Raw genomic sequence first — 24,460 nt, forward strand, 5'->3', positions numbered from 1 at the left:
AGCGATGGGACGAGAGGGAACGGCCTCAAGCTGCGCCAGGGCAGGTTTAGGTTGGATGTTAGGAAAAATTTCTTCACGGAGAGAGTGGTCAGGCACTGGCCCAGGCTGCCCAGGGCAGGGGTGCAATCACAGTCCCTGGAAATGTTCAAAAAACATGTGGATGTGGCGCATAGGGACATGGTGTAGAGATGTACCTGGCAGTTAGGTTAACAGGTTGGACTCGATGATCTCAGAGGTCCTTTCCAACCTTAATGATTCTATGATTGATTCTATTCTATGAAAAGTGGGTGATTGTGTTCTCCATAACCATGTGCCTGCCCCAGGCCTGCAAGTGTGTTAAGCTAGAAAATACAAATTATCTTTGATAAAGTTGATACCAGAGGAGAGAGACTGTGTGACCAACAGCGAGAGCTGCTACCGAGCGGCAGAAGCCAGGAGGGGGACTGGCAGGACGTGAAATAAGGAGGAACAGATCACTGAGGACTCAGCTACAGCTTTGCAACGCAGGCTAAGAGATACATCTGCTACCCCAGAAGCAGAGCTGAGTTAATCACTTTTTTTCCCAGCTCAGCCACTGAAAGTATTGAAAAATATTTTGGGTTTGGATCAACATTCATGCAGATCTCATTAGAACAAAAAAAGTGGAAATAAACCCTTTCATCTGGAAACTCATCTCTCTGATGTTTGAAGCAGTCCTAAAATACCAAGAGAAACCAAGGACTCAATTCACGTGTCTGCAGGTGTCAGAGGTGCGTCCCTCGAGTGCCCGTGGCTTGTGAGAGCCCCTTGGCTTCTGCACTGAGACATCCCTGGGGTCACAAGTGTGACTAAATCAGCATCCACGTGGGTGATGAGCCAACCCTGTGGGAGGCCTGGACACCCACAGGAGGGTAACATTAGTCTTGTTTTCCCATGACGTAGAGAAAAAGCAGGCTTGGAACTATTGCTGGGTTCAGCAGGCGAACGTGGTTGGGGTTTTGAAGACAAGTGTGGGTCTCCCTTGGCCGCTGGCAAATAATTGATGTTCTGCATCTTTCAAATCTGTTATTAAAGATCTAAAAAAGAAGAAAACGAGTTACTGCATTTGAAAATAAAGAACTAACAAAGGCATTCATAACAACAATATCCTTTATTCTTTTTGTCTTTAAATGCTGAGGGTTTAAGAAAAAAAAAAATCCTGTTTGACAATCTTTTGGATGGCACTACAGATGGGAAATAAAAAAGTTTCCTGAAACAAGCTGGAGTGCTTGTTACTGCAGTTGTTTTCAAAGTCCTGGGCTGCTTCCCTGCATACCAACAGAGACTAATGAACGCATAAAAGGGGAAGAGAATAAACAGCAACATTAGAAAATGTTCTTTTCTATTTGTGGACCAAACTCTTCAGGCACCTTCACCACTGGAGAGTAAAGGCATGGGCCATGCCCGTCAGCCATCCCAAGCCCTGCAAACTTGCAGCAGCTTTGGGGTCTCTCATGCCTGGCTGCCTTGTTTGGTTGCAGGCTTGCTTCAATTTTACAAAAGGCTTTTGTTTTACAAAAGTGACCTTGGCTGGCCAAACCAGATCCTCATTGCATGGAAAGCAAGAAGGGAGAGGTACAAAGAAAAGAAATAAAACCAGAAGGAAAAGCTCAAGCAGCAATGATATGTTTTGTATTATAGGATTTAGACAAAGCCGAGAAAGAAGAGAATGGTCACATTGTCCTCAGTCTCTGGTTTCGTGTCATTAAAAAAAAGTAAAATCCAGGTGACAAAGGCCCATTGAGGTTGTTGTCTCAGGACATGCTTTGGCTTTCATTTCAAGGTGATGCTGACTCCAAAAGTTGCCCTGCCCTGCTCTCCTGCCTCTTTGTCACACCACACTCTGTGGTCTCCAAGCCTACGCAAGCACTTGTTGTCTCCTGTTGACCAGTTTCTGATGCACTGGTTTTGGCTCACTGGTTTTGGGTGCCACACCAGTCCTACTTGGAAGACCTCAACGGACTTAGTGGAGAAAAGGTCTTGTTGGTAACCTATTTGCTTGTGATAATCATTGTTTCTGCCTTTAACTCTTGTTGCTCCCTTCATATACCCTCTTCTAGGAGAGGCTGAGCAGAGCTTCTGCTGTCTCTGCAGCTCCGAGTGCCTCTTGTGCGAGAGCAGCAGGGGAGGCCCATCCCCTCCATGTCACTGGTGTGTGGGCTGAGCAGGACCGCAGCAAGCCTTCCCTGCACACCATGATGCCTTCGGGGGCCTTACAGAGGGAGTCAAGCTGTAAGAGGGGATGCTACCCAGATTTATAGCTTCTCCGGGATTGCCAAATAAATTGGGAAGATTTCCCTGCCAGATTGCAACTTCTGTTCTTCCCCATAAATTAACTTGCCTTCAAGAAAGATGTCTGCAAACAAAATTGTCTCTAATGAGTTTGTTCCCAAGCATGTTTTGGAAGAGCATCCTTCCCTTCAGCAGCACATCCTACTCCCCATGAGCAATGTTTTTATACAGTTCAGTTTGCGATGGGGGCTTGAGGGGCACAAAAATAAGGAAAACTTTTACTTAGGCAATCTGTGCCTGAGCGGTGCGTTGGGGTAAAGTGGAGACAGGCAGCACTGGAAGCAGAAGCAAGGATCTTTTACACTGCCTGAGTCCCCTCCAGCCCTAAGAGGGACAGCTTTACACAAGCAAAATGGCTCTTTACACAGTGACTGTAGAGGGTACCCAAAACCAAGTCCAACATGAAACTCCTGCGATAGCTGGAAGGGTACAGCCTGGGGCCAGAACTAATCCTGTGGGGTAGGTATTGATTTTTATTTGGGTATATCATGATGCACAGAGGCAGGCTCGTTCTGCACTTTAATAATTATTTCGGTTGTGCCTGAATGCAAATGTTTCTGTTGGGAAACAAGTGCACCAAGCCAATGACCCATGTGCCAGGAGGGGGAGGCACAGAGGCTGCCCGCCGCTAACCCATGGGAACACAGTGGGTCCCTCTCCTCTCTGACTCCCATCACTTCCAATTTCCACCAAATCGGAGCTTTTTATTAATAGAAAAGTTTCAGAGCATGTACACCACGTTATTTTCCACTCAGATTCTCAGAAAAGAATGAGGTTGCTTAAATCCTTTAAGATTTAGTTACTGCACTCAGGTGCCTTTTGAAAATCCCAGTTTTATTTAACAGTATTATGAGTTTTCTAATTTTCTCAGTCTACCCTGACTCACATGTTAGCACACACGAATCCCTGGCAGAGACGGGGGGGCGGGGGGGCTGTCCATTTATTTAGCTGTGGAAACCGTTAGCTTTTGCTTGAAGACAAGGAGTTGTTTTACAGGGCTTATGAAATTGCTACGTCTTTTGTTACACTTGAATTTATGAGAAGTTATGAAAACAAAACCCATGAACGGTCCCATCCTTCGCTTGTGACTAAAACTGAGCAGTCCCTTGTGTGAATTAGTCTACAAACACATTCCTGGAAATTTGGGCTACCTGAAGTGCAGGCTGCAGCTCGGCTGCCTGCTCCCCTGGTGCAATCCAAAGGCATGTGATGTGCACCAAAGCGCTGATGCTTTGCTTGGAGCTGTACCTAAACCAGCTCTGTTTTCTGCTGCCCACGGCTTGCAGGTGGCCACGGTTCGTGCTGAGCTTCAAAACCTGGCTGCTCTCCCGGAGGGAGCAAATGCACTTCCATCCCCTCGCACGCCTTTAGTCTCGCTACTTCAAAACACATCGGCACCCCCATCCAGGTAATAAAATTGATGCATGAACCGCTGCGTAAGTCACTGATCAGTGCAATATAGAAAGTCAAACCACATGTATAAAATAATCCCTTCAGCCCTTAAAGCTGTGTGAAATCCTTCCTTGGCTAGAGAGTCCTTTCTAGAACTGTGAAAGATTTTCTGGCTACTTTGCTTTAAATGGAGATGTCTTCAGAAAAGATTCCCTAAGGTTGAGGCAAAAAAAAAAGTTAGGAGAGACAGAGAATCAAAGACCCGGCAGATAATACTGCGAAGACCTGTTATCCATATGGCTCTGAGTTGCAGTCAATTTTCTTCTTTAATAGGATTATTTCTTTGTCAGATATTTATATTCTCCTGCATGGAAAGTTTATAGAACATGCAGCATTGATATATTAGTGCCAAGCAGATTTATTCATTTAGCTGCTCAGATACTCATTGTAGCCCTGCTGGGAAGGGAAGATTTTTCTCAACTTAATAGTCTTTTTCCTTATCAGATATTCATTTAAATGGTTTGCCTATAAATACAGGACATGTTGAGACATGTATGCTATAAATATTTCAGAAGATTTATGCTTGCATTAGGCACTCCTTTAGCTGGACATTAATATATTGCAGCTACTACAGCCAATTTAAAACAAAAACAATAACTCTAGTTATTGATACTAAAAAGTTCACGTGGTTTCAGACAAGCAAAGCTCAGTCCCTCTCACTCCCATCAAAGGAGGGTTGCGTGTGTCTCCGCACGTGCCTACCGTTCAGCTTTGCCCTGTGAGATCTGAAGATAGAAAAGACATGGACGTGTTCTCGGCTGCTGTCAGACGTGGTGGACATTTGCCTTCTCGTAGCGTGCCCGTTGAGCAGTACTTGCAACCAAAATACAAGGAGACTCGGCAAAGCCAAGCCATAAAAGTGCACATTATCGTCAAGTTTTAGCCCTGGTATGTATGCTAGGTAAATAACTAGACTGTATTACCTGTATTATTTACCTGCAGTATCTCAGGTCTGGAGTTAGGTGTCTATCTTAAATTAATGACTTAGCATTTGCCCCATCAACGGAGAGACACAAGTTCCTTCAGATGGCAATTAAAATGAGATTCGTTCCCCTTGAAGATGCCCACCTATATATTTACTAGAGCCTACGTGACCTGTCGTGGTTTAACCCCAGCCGGCAGCTAAGCACCACTCAGCCGCTCGCTCACTCCCTCCGCAGCGGGATGGGGGAAGAGAGTTGGAAGGGTAAAAGTGAGAAGACTCGTGGGTTGAGATAAGAACAGTTTAATAATTGAAATAAAATAAAATAATAATATTATTTTATTTGGCGGGGCAGTATGAGGAGCAGAAAAAGCCTTGACTCTGTGTAAGCACTGCTCAGCAATAACGAAAGCATCTCTGTATTATCAACACTGTTTCCAGCACAAATCCAAAACATAGCCCCACACTAGCTGCTATGAAGAAAATCAACTCTACCCAACCAAAACCAGCACAGACCTATTATACAAGTTGCGATAAATTTAACTCTCAGATACCAGAATGAATAAAATAGGAAAAGAAATACCGTGGGATAGAAGAGAATAACTAGAGCTAGACCCCCAAACAAGACCCTCAAATAGTCTCATCGTCTGCATGGTTTTTAAGAGCTCTGAAAAAACCCACACATGTTACTCAGCACTTTTTCATCAGCAAGTTTTTTTAGATTGGCTATGAAATGTGCAGCTGCTTCCGAACGCTGCAGAAATTGAACAGATGTAGCAGGAGGAAACATAATAAAAGTCCAAAGGAAACCATTTCAAGAAGAGCCCAAGGTTAAATCTTTACTGGAGGAAGCTGACTGATAGGAAATTGAAAATGCAAGGTGACAAGTGGCATGCTTTTAAGTAAATCAAAGTCGTTACTGACACCTTGCTTTAATTTTAAAGCAGTGACATGTCTGATCATTTTGAATGTGCCTTTCAAAGTGGCTGTGAATGCCCACTTCTTTGGTTTGAGTTGTGCAGGTAAAGGTTAACTGGTCCTCTCAGGTGCACAGCAGAATGGCTTTTCGTCCTGGCAGCCTACAGGTTCTTGAGATATAGGTATTTCTTTCTTACTTTTTTTTGCTTTTTACCTTCCTTCTTTCACAGACAGTAATCCCATATACAAGTCTGGGGGGCAGGTACTAAGGTTTGGTTGCTTAGATGTAGACATGCGTGTGATGTCCTTTGAGATACCCTGAAGTGCTGCATCTTGCTTGCAGCCACTGGTCCAGATGGATGTGGGTTTTCTGCAAGAGCTGAGTCCCATCTGCTGGCCCTGGGAGATGTCCTGGACTAGCAGACATCCACCATGAATGGCCGTAGATGACTGTGCTTGGGAAACTGAGTCACACCTGGATTTTTAATTGTGCCAGAGCATCACTGCTTGGCACCCTGCAAAGGAGCGTCCCTGTACCACCTCAGACACCCGTGTTGTCAAACAAGGTGCACAAGGGCACGGTGTGTTTGAGCACAGTGGTATCTCCAACCCCACCTCTCCTGGAGCCATTCACTGACCAGCAAATACCGACCAGTGCTCATTCTCAGTACTGCCACTAGGTCTACAGGACCACACAAAGGTGATACTGGTACCCCAGTGCTAAGCTGATCACTAAATCCATGGTTTGCGTAGTCCCTAGAAACTGAGCTATTTCCAGCATTACAGCTGAATTTAGACATCTTATCTTACACTGCTGCTGCCCTTGGTACTTCCACTGTGACTAAAAGGAGTCACTCAGTCTTCAGGGAGCCATTCTGTTACCTTTAATTAGGAATACATTCACTTAACTCCCCCTGAGCGCTTCCCCATGACAATAGGGATAATAGCCTAAAATTGTACCTGACTTCCACTAAGCCGCCGTGTGCCCGCACCTGATCCCCGGCTACGGGAAGCTATTTAGTGTGGGTTTAGCCGGACAGCTTTAGTCTTGCGTCCGGTGATTTAGAGAGGTATCGACAGATGCATCCCCCCACCACTCCAGGGGCGGATTGCCTAGGCTGGAAAACAAACGGGCATGCACATCCCACCATGGGCTAAACTCTCTGCATCTCTTCTGTTCACACGTGTTTTCAGAGCCAACCAACCTTAACTGGTTTGCTTTGACGATGTTGGGAGACTCCACCCTTCCGTGAGCAGTTTGTTCCAGGGGTTAATTACACTTGCTGCTAAAAGCATAGGGATCACTTCTAATTTTGGGGGTTTTTTTGGCGTCAGCTTCCAGCCATGGGCCTTGCCACCCACTCCCTGCTAGATTTAACAGCCATTGGGTTGCAGCACCAATATAGTGTAATCAAAGCACCTTGTGATCCTTTTTTTTTGAAAAGTCGAAAAACAGAGAATTTTAAGGCCCTGAAAAGCACCGTTTCCAGCCTCCCAGCCATTACTGAGATGCTGGCGATGTTCAGCCTCTTCCATCTTTCAGTAAGGGAAGCGACGGGAGGTTTGGTGTCAGAGCTCTTGGTCCTGTCTGGGGGGACAAGTCAGGCCACCACCACCTTTTCTTGCTAAATATTAGCCCAGTCTTTGAGAACTGATTTTTTTCTTCCAACTTTCAGAAAATTTTCAATTAGATGTAATTAATTGAATTTAACTTTTAAAATATTTTAGGTTTTTTTTTTTTTAAAACTAAGTTTTAGTTTAATTAAACTAAAGGTTTTGAATTGGATGAAGGGAACGCCATCTAAATTACAATAATATTTGTTCTGATCGCAAAGCAGTTCAGTATCAGAGGAAATGGGACCAGCCAACAGGAACAGCTTCCTAGGAGCAGTGTTCGAATCCTTGATTCTCCTGTGTGCAAATTATTCAATTTAGGCTATGGACCTTTCTATGGAATACTTTTCTTTTTAACTGCTGCTTCTGGATTGCCAGGAGACTGCCTGTGTTTCCAGGTGGCTAATTCGAGCAGTCTCACATGCCTGTGGGGTTTTGCTGGTGTCTGCTTTAGATAGTAAGAGATGAGAAAGAATTGTTTCTACACCCAATAAATCCATTTTTCCAACTGCATCTTGTGGTTCCCAAGTACAAAGGAAAACAATTCTTACAATGTAAAAATATCTCTCTTCCCGACAAGCTTTGTTTTCTTTTCAGTGCTAAGGTTGCATCTCTTGCCCTCTTTTTTAATGAATACAGCAAATACTCAGAGTTTTGAATAATGAAATTGTGAAAAAAAAAAATTGCAGATGAAATGTGTAATGATTCAGACGAGACCCTATTATCTTAATCCAATTTCTTTAGCAGCAATATAAAATCATTTCTACTTACTCAGGCTTTCTTTTTTAATGAAACTTGGTGATCTGGAAAGTTAAATGTTTGTGTTTACTGATCAAAGACACCCAGTTTTGTAGATCATCTCATGACCTGATCCTACAATCTGTTGACTTCTCAGGCTCCAGTTCAGCACGAGCTTAGCTTTGAGCACCTGAGCCACGACAAGAACTGTCCCACCAGGCCCTGGGTGCCCACCTCGGTCTCACCCATCCCAGGAGGGGACATGCTTTGCTCTCGGTGGCTTTGCAGTGACACTGGAGCAGGGGACAACTGCAGCGGTGGCAGGGACAACTGCACTGGAGCAGGGACCGGGAACAGGGATAACAGCCCTAGGAGCAGGGATAACAGCCCTAGAAGCAGGGATAACAACCCTAGGAGCAGAGATAACAGCCCTAGAAGCAGGGATAACAGCCCTAGGAACAGGGATAACAACCCTAGGAGCAGGGATAACAGCCCTAGAAGCAGGGATAACAACCCTAGGAGCAGAGATAACAGCCCTAGAAGCAGGGATAACAGCCCTAGGAACAGGGATAACAACCCTAGGAGCAGGGATAACAGCCCTAGAAGCAGGGATAACAGCCCTAGGAGCAGGGATAACAGCCCTAGAAGCAGGGATAACAACCCTAGGAGCAGAGATAACAGCCCTAGAAGCAGGGATAACAGCCCTAGGAACAGGGATAACAACCCTAGGAGCAGGGATAACAGCCCTAGAAGCAGGGATAACAACCCTAGGAGCAGGGATAACAGCCCTAGGAGCAGGGAGAGGTGGTGGCAGCAGCCTCCTGGGTAGTGACCAAGAGCTGGTGGCTGTAGCACATCACACTGTGTCCACAAAACAGTGTCTTATTGTGCCTAACGTGCAGATATCCAGGCAGGAGGGAAGGCAAAACACCTCTTCTTGCTTATTTGGGGAAATTCCAGCGCAGTGCAAAATCTGGAAAGAGAGCTGGACCAGAGCAGTTTGTGGTGGGAGGGCCACCACTGCCCTTGCACCATCTCTCCATCCCTGGTCCCGGGGCAGGGTGGCCCCACGGTCCAGCAGAGCAGTGCCGGGGCCACCATCCGCTGGGAAGGGGCTCCCAGGACATCCCCCATCGCACCCTCCCACGGGTGCCATCTCGGGCTCTGCTCCGGTGAGCAGTGACAACCTCCCGAGTCAGCGTTAAAAGAAGTGCTTAGGCTACAAGGATTATTATGCTTCCAGCTCACGCTGCTCCTCCTTGGTTACTAAAATATTCATGTCTGGCGCAGGGTGCTGGGAGGCCGGGTAGCACATTGTCATAATAAAGTGATACTGAATTTTACATGCCTACTTTTTTGTTTTGTTTTGTTTTGCGTGGTCCAAACATTATAAATTAAATTTCGTATTGCCCAAATAAAGAACCAGCATTTCATTCCAGATTTGAGAAAGGGTATAATTTGTTGAATCAGATAAACCATCCCTTCTTTCAAATTATGCCCAGACACTTAAAATTAACATATACATTAACCTGCCCTGTCATTACATTGGAGGAATGACTTGCCTTTTCCTACAAACATTTTCATGATTTTATAGTCGTTCCCACTCTGCCTCTGAGGCTTTTCATGGAAAAGGAGGTGATGAGAGGGGAAAGCTCGCTGGTGGGGTGATGTTCATAGCCCGGGGGGGCTTTAGGGGCAGCTCAGAGCCCTGCATGCCCCGCGAGGTGGCTGCAGAGCCGACCATAGCCCGCGGCAGCCACAGCCCAAAAGAAGGCATGGAGTCGCTCTCCAACAGCGACAGCAAATGTCTGCAATAGCAGCATAGGACTGTTGTCTTTCTTTTATTTCCCTGACTGGTTTTGATTGGAATTCCATGCAGAAAAAACTGCTGTTTGGCCTCGTGGATCAGCATTTCTCAGCAAGCAGCAATTTTGTTGGGAAGCTCCTCTGAGTCAAAGCAGAGAGCAAAGCAAATCAGGGATTTAATGCAACACTGAGTGCTCAGGGTGTTCACCTTCCCGTGCCACCACGTGTCTGCTGACACATTTGAGCTTTAAAGTAGACACACAAGAAAGCTGGAGATGGACTTTTACAAGGGCATGTGGTCATAGGACAAGGGGTAATGGCTTTCAGCTGAAAGAGGGGAGATTTAGATTAGATACAAGGAAGAAATTCTTTCCTGTGAGGGTGGTGAGGCACAGGTTGCCCAGAGAAGCTGTGGATGCCCCATCCCTGGCAGTGCTCAAGGCCGGGTTGGATGGGGCTTTGAGCAACCTGGTCTGGTGGAAGGTGTCCCTGCCCATGGCAGGAACCAGACGATCTTTAAGGTCCCTTCCAACCCAAACCATTCTGTGATTCTATGATTTGCCGTGTGTTTCCCACCTCGTAGGTTAGCAGATCCTGCCAGTCAGGGCACTGCCCCAGGCCACATGCCGTGGTCCCACTCCCGACCCCATCAGCAGTAATTTACAGGCAATGCATCAGCACTGCTTTATCTGCTTGCTCTGACTGCACTCTTTGCTCAGTTTGTTGGTGAGAAAGGCACTCACATTAATTCCCACATGGCAAGAAATGTGCAATTAGCTGCTGCATTGTCCCCTGGTCTCAGAGAAGAGGGACACCTCTCAAAGAGGGTGCACCACTGCTGGTGGGCTCCCAAAGCTGCCATCCCTGCCTGCTGATAGCATGGGCACGTCAAGAAATGCATAAATTCTGCAAGTAGAGCAAAAAGCTTGCTCCCACCTGGCACGAAGTAGGTTTACAGCTCATAAGATGAAAGCCCCACTATGTCTCACTGTGGTCTGAGGGACCTGAACAAATCAGCCAGGTCAGCTGGATTTCCATGGGAAAATGCGTAGGAGATGTCCAAGGGTAAGGAACCTCAATCTGCCTCTCTGCTTGGAGCTTCACCCCCAGCCGGGGCACAACATCTCCGGTCCAAGTGATGTTTGGGGTCTCAGGATGAAGCCCAGGTATCTGCAGGTGTTTGGTCAAGCAGCAGAACATGCCACCAAACCAGGGACAACACGGGATGCTAGGAAAGTTGGTTGCTTTTCAGCTTGGTTGCAACATAAGGACTGTCTTGCCTGGGGTGCCAGCGACAGCAGATGTAGCAGAGCATATTGGTTTAAGACTGCTGGCAAATTGAATTGCTACTCCACAATGGAGCCAAAACCTGGTTTCATCCCAAACCAGGGTGAAAAATGAAAAATTCATAGATTTCTTTGAAAGGAAATATTGTGAAGGTATTTGATTTACTCGCTTTATATTTCAGCAAAGTCAGAACATGTTCTTCTGACTTTTACATCTGGACTTTTGCATCATAATATCAGCCAGAACATATGTAGCTTTAAAGCATGATACATGAAAAAAAGTCAAAATATTTATAGCACAGCCAAATCCTTTGCCACATTGAAACAAGACTGAAATAAAACACTGCGATAATTTCCTGAGCGTATTCCGTAAAATACAATATGTTTCAGTGAAATTCTTGGATAGCCTCAAATCAACAGTTTCTGATTTTTGAAAGGAAAAAAAACCAAAAGATCATTTTTTTATAATACGCTTTTTGCAAACAGCATCGGGGCTTGGGACTTCAGCAGAAAGGCCGCAGAAGCCTGGTGTGACCCTGAGGTTCGGCCTCCTCAGATCGGGGTGGCTGCACGCTATACTAACTGCTTCTAGAATAGAGTAACTTCTTTAGAGAGGTGTAGTTATGCATCGAAGTCCTGCCCATTCCCAAAGAGGATTTTGGTAAGGCGGTGCCTGTTGCTAGGAAATGTCTAAGTTAATTTCTTTTCTTTCTTTGCAAGATGAGGCTCTGCAGATCCCAGCCTCAGGAAAGCCTCCCAAGGCAATCCTGCTGCTTACGAGCTTATGTGTACGGGGGCCTGTTCTCAAAAGCAACGCCCGAGGAGTGGAATTGTATTTATTAAAAAAGATTCTGCTACTCCAGTGTACTTGAGCTGCCAAAGCCAGGAGAAATCTGTGGAGACATAGCTCTGTGTGGCCCCAGCCCAAAATGCTGCTCAGCCATCTCCAACCGTGACCCCCAGGTGGGTTGGAGGTTGCTTATGCATTCCAGCAACGACTTTGCCTGCTTCTGCAAATACCTCAGCTCCCGGTGTGTCAGCCTGCTGGAAATAAAAGCAAAAGAAATGTTCCATGCCCAGGCGTGACTCCAGTGATGGTGCTGGGTTGGGTTCCAACCCTTTACTATTTTACTGCAGTCTCTCTGGCGTGCTCCTGTGCAACAGCCATAATAAAAAAATCATCGCGAGGTGTTTTTGCGCACAGCAGATTTGCTTCCTTGCATTTCCCCGCTTTGCTGCTTTTATGGACTGGGCTAAGGGGAAGTTTTTACACACACAGAAAGAGTGTAAGTGCTCCCCTGAGCTGCTTCCCACACTGCTGATTGTCCAGGGAGTGATTTTTGCCTACAGGCTTTGCACCTCCTTTCCAACCACCAGCTCTTTTTACTATGTTTGACTTCATTTTGTAGCCACGTGCTCCAGCATCTTCCTGTGGAGTCATCATGAAATCAGAGCTGGAGAAATTGTAAGGGAAAAGCCATCGGTGAGCTGCCGAGCCTCTCAGGAGGTTGTTTGCAAATTACTTAATAAAGAAAACACACTAACGGCCAGCTCAGATTTATTATACTTTTTTTTGGCTTGTGGCTAACTGCCTTCTTCACAGCCGGCGAACGGCACCCGACTCCCCCGTGGTGCATCGGTCGCGAGCAGATTGCTAAGGGGACGGAGTCACCAGCCACCAAATGCAGGGCTCGAACCCTCCCGCGTGCAGCTGCGGGTCACTCGCTCTTGGAAAACAACGTCCCAACCCCAGCCGCTCATTCATGTATTATGATAGTTTAATATTTACGGGCTGGCTGCAGCCTCTTCTTCCAGCCACCGGGAAAAGCAAGGCGACGAACACGCAAAGCTTCCCCCAAAAAACCCACGCTGCGACCGCAAACACCGAAGGCAAAGCTCTTCAGACCAAAACACACTGATCTGGCAGTCAGTTTGACTTAAAGTAAACCAATATTTTCTTCTAAACCATCCACCGATTCATTTCCTACGCTAGCATTATTTTGCTACACGAAAAGCTCAAATAGATTTAATTTATCGGCCCCAAGAGAGGTCGACGTCTTTTGTGCATGATGCAAAATATTCCCACCTGACCAATAAAATCCTGAACCATAATAAATTTATTGGAATGCCACCATTTTAAATTCAAACTAAAGCCTCGATGCATGCAATTCATCATGGCTTGGTTTACCCTACAGTCATATTTCTCTGCGCTTAAATGTGGTGTAATAGAAAGGCTTTCCATTAATCCCCACTGACAACCCCAGAGTTTTTCAAGGACTCCAGCACAAACCCAAAAGTTTAGGGTACCCCTCCCAGGTTTTTTTCCTGGATCCTCCTTTGGGACAACGACCCACCTTTGCTTTCCGCAGGATGAAGCAGCCCTGCCTTCAGCCAAGAAACCAAACGGCAGGCAACTCATGCCCTTCTTCTTGGAGGAAAGTCCCACTGTGGTGCCAACCTGAGCTCTTTTATTAGGGTATTTGAGGGGCCTTTCCCTTCCTACAGAGGAGAACCCAACATTTGCAAAGTGCCATGAAGGCGAAAGCCCCCAAACCTTGCATTTGGGGTCCTCGGAACAGGTTTCTGAGCTTTCAGTTCAGCTTTGATGTTTATTTCGCAGTATCTTCTAAAATGCTGTAATAATTCTTGAAGGAAAAATGAAATGAATGTCCCCCTTTCCCTAAATTTAAATCTGGAAACGTCAAAAGTCTGATCTCATCAGAATGAGGTCAACCCTGCCCACCACCCGCTCCCACGCTTGGCCCTGCCACCGTCCTCGTAAGCATCAAAACCAAATTTTGGAAGAAAAGCGCACGTTGCTTGTGCGAAATGCTTACACGGGCAATGTGTCCCCATCCACTTTCGGCCCTGGGGCACAGGACGAGAGTCCCTGTTGAGCACCGAGGTCCCCAGTGCCCGGTCCCTGCTTGGATGGGACCGCGCTCGGGTGGGCAGAGGACGAGCACGTGGGACGGGCAGCCCACGGCCGGCCGGTCTCGCTCGGCCCCTGCCCGCCTCTGTTGCTCTCAACATTGCAGATGTACAAAACTGTCAAGCTTTGACTTGCTTCAAAAGCAGGATTAATACCTTTATCTAACGACAGAGATAGCTTCTTATTTCTCTTTATATCCATCTTCAAACACAAAAATCCTCCCACTTGCTTGATGTGATGATTTGGTACCTGCCACCGCTTGGAGTTTAGAAATAAAAGTAGTTTCGATATTAAAAAAGGTTGTGCCAAGAACATAAAAAGGGCTTCAGTGTCCATAAAGTGGTATTAATTTTTAGAAATAAACATGAAAGCTCTGGCCCCATAAACCACACTGCTTTTTTTGGAGAAGACCTTGAAAGAGCAAACAGCGCGAGAAGAAAAGCAATTCCTTCCACAGAGTTGTATTTTGCTATGCAGCCCCAAAAGTTGAGAACGACGGGGGAAAAAAGCAGACAACCCCCCTCAGATGTTCACTTTACTCAGAATCCTCCCAAATTAGATGAGAAAGAAAAGCTTTGTGTGAAAGAACAAATATGGGCCCGCCAGGGAGTTTGCCATGATGTTGAAAACGAGGAACGATTCTGCCGGGAAGCAGAGACACCGAGGACGATGCGACGCTGGCCACGGGGGCTGCAGTGGGGGGTACCAGCTCCTCAGAACTTCCACAGCTCAAAGAGTTGCTCTATTTCGTGTTTTATTCAAAATATGGACTTGGCCCTGTCTCCTCTGATCAGATGAGAAGCCACCCATTCTCAGCACCCGTATGGGACAGTGAGAGACAGGAGGGGTTGGGGTGTAATGTACGTAAAACGTGCCCTTCCCACCTAGTCCCCATCGCAAACTGATCGCAGGGCGAAACCTGGAAAGCCGATTTTGGGTCAGTTGGCTGCACCCAGTGCCAGGGTGGCTCAGCAAGGAAAACGCCCATGATTCCAGTGGCAAAGCACGAGGCCGCTCTGGTAAAGGAGAAACAATTGCAACAACAGAAATGGGGCCTAAGAGGAAAGAAGGCTGTAAACTGTAATAATGAGAGACCGACGCAGCTGCCTTAGTTACCCATCAGGGTCTGGAGAACATTTGCTGTGTGTCCTGGGGCTACGGGGTCGGAGGAGGAGCTGGCAGCACCGTCCCTCTTGGGCAGTGCCTCCTGCGGGTGCTCACAGGTAGGATGGCTGTGGAAATCCATGTGTCGAGTGCTTATTGCTCAACAGTAAATGTGTTTTGAGGTTGCTCACATCACCCAACACTGTTTTGGATAACGTTACTACTAACTTACGATGCCTGTGGAAGGCAGGGTAGATATAGGCTCAGCAATCCCTGGGAAACAAGAGCAGGATCAAGGTGCAGTGGGAAGAGAGGGGAGCAGAAAGAAATCCCAATCCCGGCTGCTCACTACAGGGAGACTGAAAATATAGTTTGTGAAATGTAATAGCTAGAGGAGCATCTTGGAAACCTCTCGTGCCCAATTTGGGGACATTGAAAGCGCCAGACATTAAAGCTCCCGGGTGTGCAGCACAGCCCAAGCACGGCCGAGGGCAGAGCCAGCTTTAGCACTCTGCTTGCTGGTGGCATTGAGAAGCCAAGCCCAGCACGACTTTTCTCTACGGGGCCGATTCGCAAGCGTGTGAAATTACCTTCCCGCAGAACTGTTTGCGCGGTGGCATCATGTTTTCCTACGCAAGAAGACTTCTTCCCTTCCAATGCCTTCCCCAAATCGACGCAGCGACTGCAGCATCCAGAGCGTGCCCTGATACTCACCTTAAATTGACCCCCAAATTTCAAATTGCATTTATACGGGGCTTGGCGGGGGGAGCAATGCAGCGGGGATGGAGCCAGCAGATGCTGCGGAGCCGGATGCGACGTGCTGGGGTGGGAGATGCGGGGCTGCCCTGGGACGCAGAGACCGAGAGCCAGTGCTTGTTGTACAACGTACCAGACAAAGAGAGAGAATTTGTATCAAAACTTTATTTATTAAACAAAAAAATGCACCATTGGAATAACATTTCTATAAAAAATGAATATGAGACTGTTCTACAGTGCATTACAAAACCCCCTTTTTCTTCATGTAGTAGAATACAAGATTGTGTGTAGAAACAGTCATTTATTTTTAAACTGTAAGCAAGTTTCCTTTCTCATAGAACAAGATTTACACTGAAATATTGCAGTCACTATTCTAATTTGGTTAACAATGCTAGAGTCTGACAATTTAAAGAAACTGTTTATAGGCTCAAAATGCCATCTTTAGGCAACAACAAGATTTTTTTTTTTAAACTAAGGCTAGTTAAAGCTGTAGTATAACCCATTTCTATCAGATAAACATATCACTAGTATGCTAAGACTTTTTGAATTACCTTGCAAAGCCCTTTAAATGGCATTCACCAGTGCCAGGACGTTGAATTAGCAGGCTGGAGCCGGTGCTTCACAGCAGCCGTGGGGGGGGGGATGTGTGACCGTCGCGGTGACCGGTGACTCGGTGGCACGGTCCCGCTGCCCGACCTTCCCGATTCCTCACGCTCGGGGTGCGTAACGCAGGGCCGGAGCCCAGCACACGGGGACATGGGCACACTGCAGCTTTAACAGCCTGCTCTAGGTTTCCAGCCAGGTATCCCTTGTATCATAAATTATCCAAAAGAAAACACTCTAGATAATAAATTAAATATTACTTATAAAAAGTACACCCTCCCCCCCCAACCGCCCCATCCCAAACATGGTGGCAATTCGCAAATGTAGGAATTGCCAGGTCTATTTTACAATAATAAAAACAGCATCGTTCCTTCTCCTACCGACATTGCTTCCTCGCATTTGGAAGGACATGTACAGCATACAGTGAAGCACGCTGGCTCGGGCCGCCTGGCGACGTGCGGGCTGTACCCTGTTCTCCAGCCAGCCGAGACCAGAATGAGGATGCGTTCAATGCCTTTTGCTGAGAATGTTAAAAAAAAAGGTCATGGAGCCTCCAAGAACCCAGTTCGACACCAGACAGGACACCGAGCGGCTAACGGGGACGCGGGGAAACAAAGCCGACGGGAAAAACAATCTATGAAGCCACGATTTTTTTTAAAAAATCACCTTCTTCCATCCAGCTTCCAGGCATCCATTTCAGAAACGAGGCCGAGGGGGTTGCAGTTTCGCTGCCTTCTGCTTCCCACGGGCGTTGGCGGCAGAGCGCTTCCCTTACCTACACCTACGAGCGAGGATTTAACGAGCGCCTCGGTAACGCTGCCAGCTCTCACCCTGCAAACGTTTGCCTGATGTTTTCTGGGTTGCACTGTGTGTTTTGGCAGAAGACGACAGAGCGAGTGAGCATGCACTGCAAACGTGTCCAGAAGCTCTGGAGAAATGTTTTTAAAAAATCATCTAGTCTTTAAAAATGTCAAGGAGGGATTCAGGCCAGACGTGCAGCGGTCCTACCTAAGCCAGGCTTTAAAGGAGCTGGCTCTGGGAATGGGTTGGTGAAAAGATGCTCCTGTAAAAATCTAAAGGCAAAGCAACTAAAAGAGGAGGCTCAAGGAGTGCCGATGCAAAGAACGGCCACTTTGCGGCAAAATCTTACCGCAGCGTCAGGCACACGACGTCCCAAGCCGCGCAGGAGCCTCGTGGCTGAGTTTTCCTTCGCTACCAGTGCAAATTTGCCAGATCACACTGGGATGTCCATTGCCACCGGCGGTGGGCTGGGTGCCGCGGGGAGAGCAAGGATCAGCCTTCGAAGCATTTGCAAACCTGTTGGGAAACTCTGGAGCGGGCAATCCTGCTCAGAGCTACGTGACTATCTCTGTGCTGCTCCAGTTTTTGGCTGCCTTTTAGTTGGGAATTACCAGGTCCCAAAAGTGAGGGTGCACAAACAGCCAGACCGGTACAGGGAATATGGTGGTCCTCACGCCCTGAGAAGTGACACCACAAACCCTACGGCAAAATTGTGGCAGTATCCATGTCCGGCCCCAAATTGTGACATAATGAAGATCATATGCAAGAACAACAAGCAGATTATCCTCCCCCTTCCAAAAATGAAATAGCTTCTCAAAGGGACTCAGCCTTTTCTCCAGAAGTGAACATCTAAGCAGTCCACAGACAAAGACGCTGAGCTCGGGAGCACTCAGTCTTTTGAACCATTGATATTGCTCCATTTTTAGGTCTTGGAGCAAAAAAAGAAAAGGAAAAAAAATATATATCCTTTTTTGGCTGCTGTTTTTTTTGTTTTTCCCACCTGTTTATAGGAGCCCTGTTGTATTGATTAGCTAATGATCTTCCATGGTAATCTTCCGAGCTTCACAAGCCCATCATGCATTGACAGATTTCTCATTACATTTTTCTGGGAGTGTCCGTGGCTGACATAGTCACGGCTATAAATATTCTGACAGTTGAGGAATTCGTCAAAATCCAAAGAAATTCTCAGCCAAGCTCACTGCAAATAAATAGAGCATCAGCAAAATATAATGGGGAAGATTTATGCTAAAACACTCGTTTGAGTTCCGCAAGTTATGTGGTTCACACATAAGGTGAAATTTAAAAAGAAATGCTGACTAATTAGTTAGGAATTGTACTACAATCCTCCTCAAATGAAGGTTGGGAATTTCTCCAGGGCTTCTTAGGACAACGACACCCAAATTTAGCGTCATGTGGTTGAGGGGAGGTGAAGGGTAGAGCTTTTTTTTGGCTGTCAGGTGAAGTGAAAATTAAAAAAAAAACAAAACAAACTACCCCGAAACTCAGTCTTTATATGGAATAATTTAGTTTTACTGGCAAGTGCTGAACTTAAATTGAAGCAGAAATTTCTTACTAATTCATTAAAAAAAGGGGGCGGGGGAGCGGCTGCGTCTTGCTTTGGGCTGAGCCGACAGAGCTGTTCCTTCCCGCGGACAGAGTAGACGAGGACTTGTTTCGCCGTGGACCTTGGCCTTGGTCTGCAAGTGTTATTGATTTAAATAGGCTGAGCCTGAAAATAGATATGCTTCAAATGGCAGAAGAAAGGCTGGGCTCACAGGAGTGCCAGATCAATCTGCAGACTTTCAGGGGCTTAGGGTTTAAGTCGAAGAGAGATGCCTGAACAAAACGAAGAGGCTGATAAATACCAAAGCACCTGGACGCTACAATGCTTTTGTCCAAACCAAGCAAAATCCAACTTGCAAACCTCTGTGGCTCGTCTTATTTTAGGCAATTTGAGATTGTTATACACTCGGTCCTGGATTAGTGTTCCGTGTTTAAAAAGGTGCAGTGCTGCTCTTTAAAGTCCTGGGGGCGGTTTCTGTTCCCAGCTATCCTGCTGCAAATCCAGGGTAAGAGCTATTTCACAAATGATAAGTGAGAGACAGATTTGACCTTATGTTCCTATTTCAACAATGTCAATCTCTGCAAATATGGACGGGGAGCTATTCAAAAGCTGCGTTAAGCCTTCTTTCTTCGAGTTAAAATGGAGGTAGTGATTTTATAGGTCCTAACAGCTGAGCTGGGTTTTCATCAGGAAAGATTTGTGCATTTTATTTTTAGGAGAGGTTTTTGGTTACAAATCTTTCAGAACTGGAAAGCTCAGCCTCCCATGCAAACAAGATTTCCTCACTCTCAAGAACTATTTCATTAAAATCTTAGTAAATTGAATAACAAGGCATTTCTAAAGGAGCATTTTCACAAACACACTAGAGTTCTTAATGAAGCATTTGAATTCCTCCTTAACATCTGATTTCCTTTCCAGCACAGGGCCGTAGAAAATAATCTGAATTATAACTTCTGTTGCAGTGCCATTTTACTCAAAATATTTTATTCGGAGATTCACATATAATTACCCACCTAATAAAAGGAGCTATTAGGTTGTAAAGATCCTATCCTTTCCATGCTCTTTTAAAATTATGACCCACTCAAGCTTGAAATCAAAGGCAGAGCTGAATGGAATAATTCATCTGAAACTCTCTTATTGGGTTTTGCAGCCTCCTAACTGATAAATATGCAAATTAGTTCCCTTTTGGTGATTCAGCTGCATAAACAGGGATTAACGCTGAATGCAGCTGAAAATTTAGCAATAAAATGTATGCACACAAAATTTAGTCAATTCAACCAGTTATCGCTGTCAATAAACACTGTAATGCGCAGCTAACGCACTAGGACAAGAGGCAGAGGGAATCCCTAAAGATGGCTCACGGTGTCCTGCTGCTCATCGCTCTTCGCTTGCTGTTCTCACGGAGTGCTGCAGAGCTCAACTAGGAAATATTACGTTTGCGGAAAAGCCCTCCTAATTAATTTATCAGGTATTTACCGGTCTCTGTGGTTCTTCCCCCGGGCTTGCGTCCTGCCCACGGGAAGCGCCTGCTGCCCCTTCGCCCTCGTCATCCTCCACCCATCATCATCCCAGGTGGACGGGTCCTCGGATCCGAGCCATCCCGGGGGATGCGGGATGGATGGGAAAGGCTCAGGGAAACTTCAGCTCTGTTTTTCTCTCTGCTCTGACTGGCGGTGGCCCCAGCAGCGCTTCCCAATGTTATCACAGGGTGGCCTGGCACAAAGGCCACCCATACGCAGACGTGTTTTATTACAAGCTTAAGCACGTAATGACTGCGTGTCAGAGAAGATTGCATATTATGTCCTCTTTTTGCAAGTGTACACTGGCTGGCTGGCAGCGGGCCACCAATGCAGACTTTTTTTTTCCTTTTTTTTTTTTTTTTTACATTCCTGGTTCTCTGTTTGCCATACATAAAACATTAACTACGGGAGGATTTACAAACGCTTGCTAAAATGGCTGAATTTTACAGCCACTTGCTAATCCCCACCACTCGGGCGAGATGAGCGACAGAGACGACAAAGGAAATTAGTACCTTGTCTTTTCATTTTGTGCTGTTGGGAAAACTTCCAAATTTTTGGTGTGGTGGTGTGATTATTTGCTATGGGTGTTTTTGTAGCCAGTAATTACGTATTTAAAAAAAAAAAACAAAAACAAACGAGTGACCTAAACACTGTCTCATTAATGGCATGGTCTATGTTCAAAAACATACTTGCATGAGGTAAGACTAGATCTACACAAAGAGCTACAGACCTCTACGGAGTAAAACATGAGTTAGTCATGACAACTTGAGCTCTACGAAGACTAGTAGATCAAAATGAGCAATCCGGTGGCATCAGCTACGACTCCGCGGTGATGACGTCATTCACCTTGCCATGCTTTCATCACTTTAGATGCCAGATAAACAGTTCCGTAACATTTCCATTATTATTTTTTTCCTTTTTCTTCTTCTCATCATTCCTTTTAGGATTTTGCAGGAATCTTCCTTGCACTGAAGGTACCGGGAACGAGATGATTTTATGGGGTGGTGTATGTGGGTGGTACGCGTGAAATCCTGGTATGCTGCAATGCTCCGGGATAATTATCACTTCATCAAGAGCTGTTAGAAGGCTGAGCCTGTGATAGCATTGAGTTGCTTCATTAGCCCCTCCAAACTGGCCATCTGTTCACTCAGATCATCCTGCTCATAAACCTGCGAGTGAACAAACACACACGGATAAGCGGGCAGCGGGACGGGAACCGAAACCCCTCGCACGGAGCCCGGGACATGGCCTGTGGCAGGGACCTCCCGGGGCCCCCCCACCGGGACATCTTCCCCACACGGTCCTCAGGGACCTGGAGCGTTCAAGGATGGGCTGATGCTTCCAGGCTGGATAGCAAAGCCTCTGTGGACTCAACATGTGAGCTGAAAACCAGGGGTGACCACGCTAGAGCAATATTAAATGTTAACGACCCTTCCCTGAGTCCCCATTTCCCCAGCTCCTTCCCTTACCGTTACATGTGTCCACGCCTGGGGGGACTATGAAAACATTTTTTAGCACCCAACAGAGACATCAAATGCTCATCTAAACATGCCCTCTCCTAAGGCAGGCTGCAACAGCTCGTTCAGCAATTAGCTGAACTTCTCAGCCCTTGCTAATGGTTGGGAATTTCCACCATCGCTTTTAGTGGGAGCAGAGGACTGGGAACCGTTTTTAGAGGCACCTAACTGGACTGGAAGAAAGTAATCCTTTGGGGGATGGTCAGCTGAGGATCTGCAGCGAAACCTAAAATTACCAGCACTGCACTTATTCTTGGGAACCACTGACCTCAAAAATTACCAAGGCAAGAGCAAGAGGAGTGATCCTTTGCTTTCAGACACTGAGAAGGAGCTCAAACATTAGTTATTTATATGGGTTTTACCAAGTAAAATATCTGAAAGTGCTGCATAAGCCCTGCAGTCCCCAAGGTGGGATGGAGCAGGCAGCTTAAAAGAGCACCGGCAGAGTCAAGCTTAAAAAAAATTCCCCAAATTTTAGCTTTTCTCCCCAAATTCTGACCACCCGATGAGCTTGTTGCCTGCACCAGTACTGCCTGTAACTGCCCTCATGCTTGTGGAGCTTGAACAGTGTCTCTCCCGAGAGCTAAATCCTGCTGCTGTGATAAAACACGGTACCGAGAGCTGAAATCGCACTTTGCGTTATCAAATGTCCTGTGTTAAATTACTCCTTATGCCACTAATTTTACCACAGAGGGCATTTTCCTTCCCGTTCCCATTCCAGTAGGAGATTCCATGTCTCTTACATCGGCCTGTGTCCCTTTTTCCCAGCAAAACGTGAGAATCCTTCTGTGACTATATGCAGAAGTGTATTTTTATGCCGTTGATAATGACAAGCAGGAATCAAACACCGCTGTCCCGCCGTCATCAGGGCGCAGAGCCAAACCCTCCATATCTACGTCTAAAGCAAATCTTTTTTCTTTCCCTTTAGCCAAGTGGAAAACATAAAAAGGATTCACTAATAAGATGTTGGACAAATCACTGCTATAGTGCCTAGCAACAAATTCTCCTATGCAAGTAGATGAAAAGAGGTGATATACAACATATATTTAATATATTTCTTTTTTTCCTTATTCCTTTTCTTTTACACTGTTTCATCTTCTGGATCACATGAGACCTTTCTCTAAGAGAATCTTAATGGGAGTGAAAACGTTATTCTAATTTCACCACCTTTTCAGTTTTACTTATCTACTTCTTCAATGTTATTTTTCTCACCATTATCTCGTATTACTATATACTCATTTTTCCTGCCAAAATTATTTCCTTCCCTTATCACACTTCTCACCCCCTCTTTCTCTTCTCCCGATAGCTCAGGGCGCTCAGGAGAGGCTGTGCAAGTTGTCCTGTGGATAATATTAACCTCGAATTGAAGCACTCGCTTCTCCCCTGTATCGCACACGCCAAAGTCCATTAAAGTCAACAGCAAAGTTTTACCGGCTGCCAGAACTTTTTACGAGCTTTCTAATAGCTATCAGCTGCAGCATAATATCTTAGGGACAGATCGTTATCTAAAAATTAACGTGCAGATTGGGGATTAGAGAATATAACTTGATGGTGATGAGGCTTGCACGAAGGTTGGCTCTGAAAGATGGTTCTTACGTTCGCGGAGTCCTCCGTCTGCTTGTGGCCCTCTTCTGCGACCTCCGGGGCCGTGGGCACCGAGACGGGCAGCAGAGGTGACCTGGCTTTTCCTGCCAAGCCAAGGGATGCTGTTTTAACCTGAGCCTTGGGGAGGTTAGGCCCTGGAAGAAGAAACAAAAGTCACATTGAGAACCTGTAGGTATGGAAAAGGGGATTGCAGTGAAATTTTGCAGGTTATAGGCAAAATACAGCTGGTTTTACCATTGCTGCTTGTGTTTTCCGTTGTAAATGTACAGTCCGCTTCCTAGACAGACACTACTTCTTCGCGAAGGAGCATCAGAGCCAACACAAACACTCGCTAAAAGCTCCTCCATTGTATTCCATGGGCTCCGCTCCCAAAAGAGGACTCGCAGTCACAGCAGGTTTGCAATTTTCTGTTGACATTACTTTTTGATGAAGAATGTTCTCTTGCAAAACCAAAAGATGTCATATGGAAACTTGAAGTTTTCCTGGGAAAAACCCCTACAGACCTGGTACTCCTGGAAGATAATGAAAACCTGGGCTCCGTGGCCCCTGCCTGGCAGGGAACTGTCACTTTGACGTTGTGTTTGAGGGAGAAAGTGAGATCGAAGAGCAGAGAGCAGTGGCCAGGCTGGGGGAATGGCAGTTATTTCCATGGTTCTCATGTATTTTTGTTTCTAACTCCCTCAAGCTGAGAGCAGTCCTCCAGGTGGGTTACTGAACAAGCTGAAATAAAAATTGTATTTCAACGAAAGTTGTTTCTGACTTTTTATCCCAGCTTGGAAGGAGGAAAACAAAAAATCAAAATAGATTTTTTTTTTTGACAGAAAAGGACTTCCCTTCTTAAGCATCTCTGCTGAAACTCCTCCTGCCCACCACGCCGAGCGGCGCTACGACTGCTTGGCAAAAGAGGTGTCAGCAGCAGCACTGTTTGAAGTGCTGCCCTTTAAGGAGGCATCAACTGAGACGTCTCAGCTCTCTTCTAGAGCAAATTAAAGTCTTTGTCTCTTTTAATGAT

At 46.1% G+C, this 24,460-nt stretch overlaps 1 protein-coding gene across 1 annotated transcript in view; it reads right to left on the bottom strand.

Moving 5' to 3' along the window:
* Positions 1-21,405: 21,405 nt before the first annotated feature.
* Positions 21,406-24,460, bottom strand: part of DCC (DCC netrin 1 receptor) — a gene marked incomplete at both ends in the record, with an annotated part of 597,951 nt that continues 594,896 nt past the window's right edge. Inside the window, 2 exons of the mRNA XM_082336600.1 lie at positions 21,406-21,495; positions 23,440-23,582. Of these exons, the coding sequence (XP_082192726.1) occupies positions 21,406-21,495; positions 23,440-23,582 (233 nt within the window). The remainder of the gene's footprint in view (positions 21,496-23,439; positions 23,583-24,460) is intronic.

The sequence above is a fragment of the Platalea leucorodia genome, assembly GCF_965183815.1.
Source record: "Platalea leucorodia genome assembly, chromosome: Z".
NCBI classification, from domain to species: domain Eukaryota; kingdom Metazoa; phylum Chordata; class Aves; order Pelecaniformes; family Threskiornithidae; genus Platalea; species Platalea leucorodia.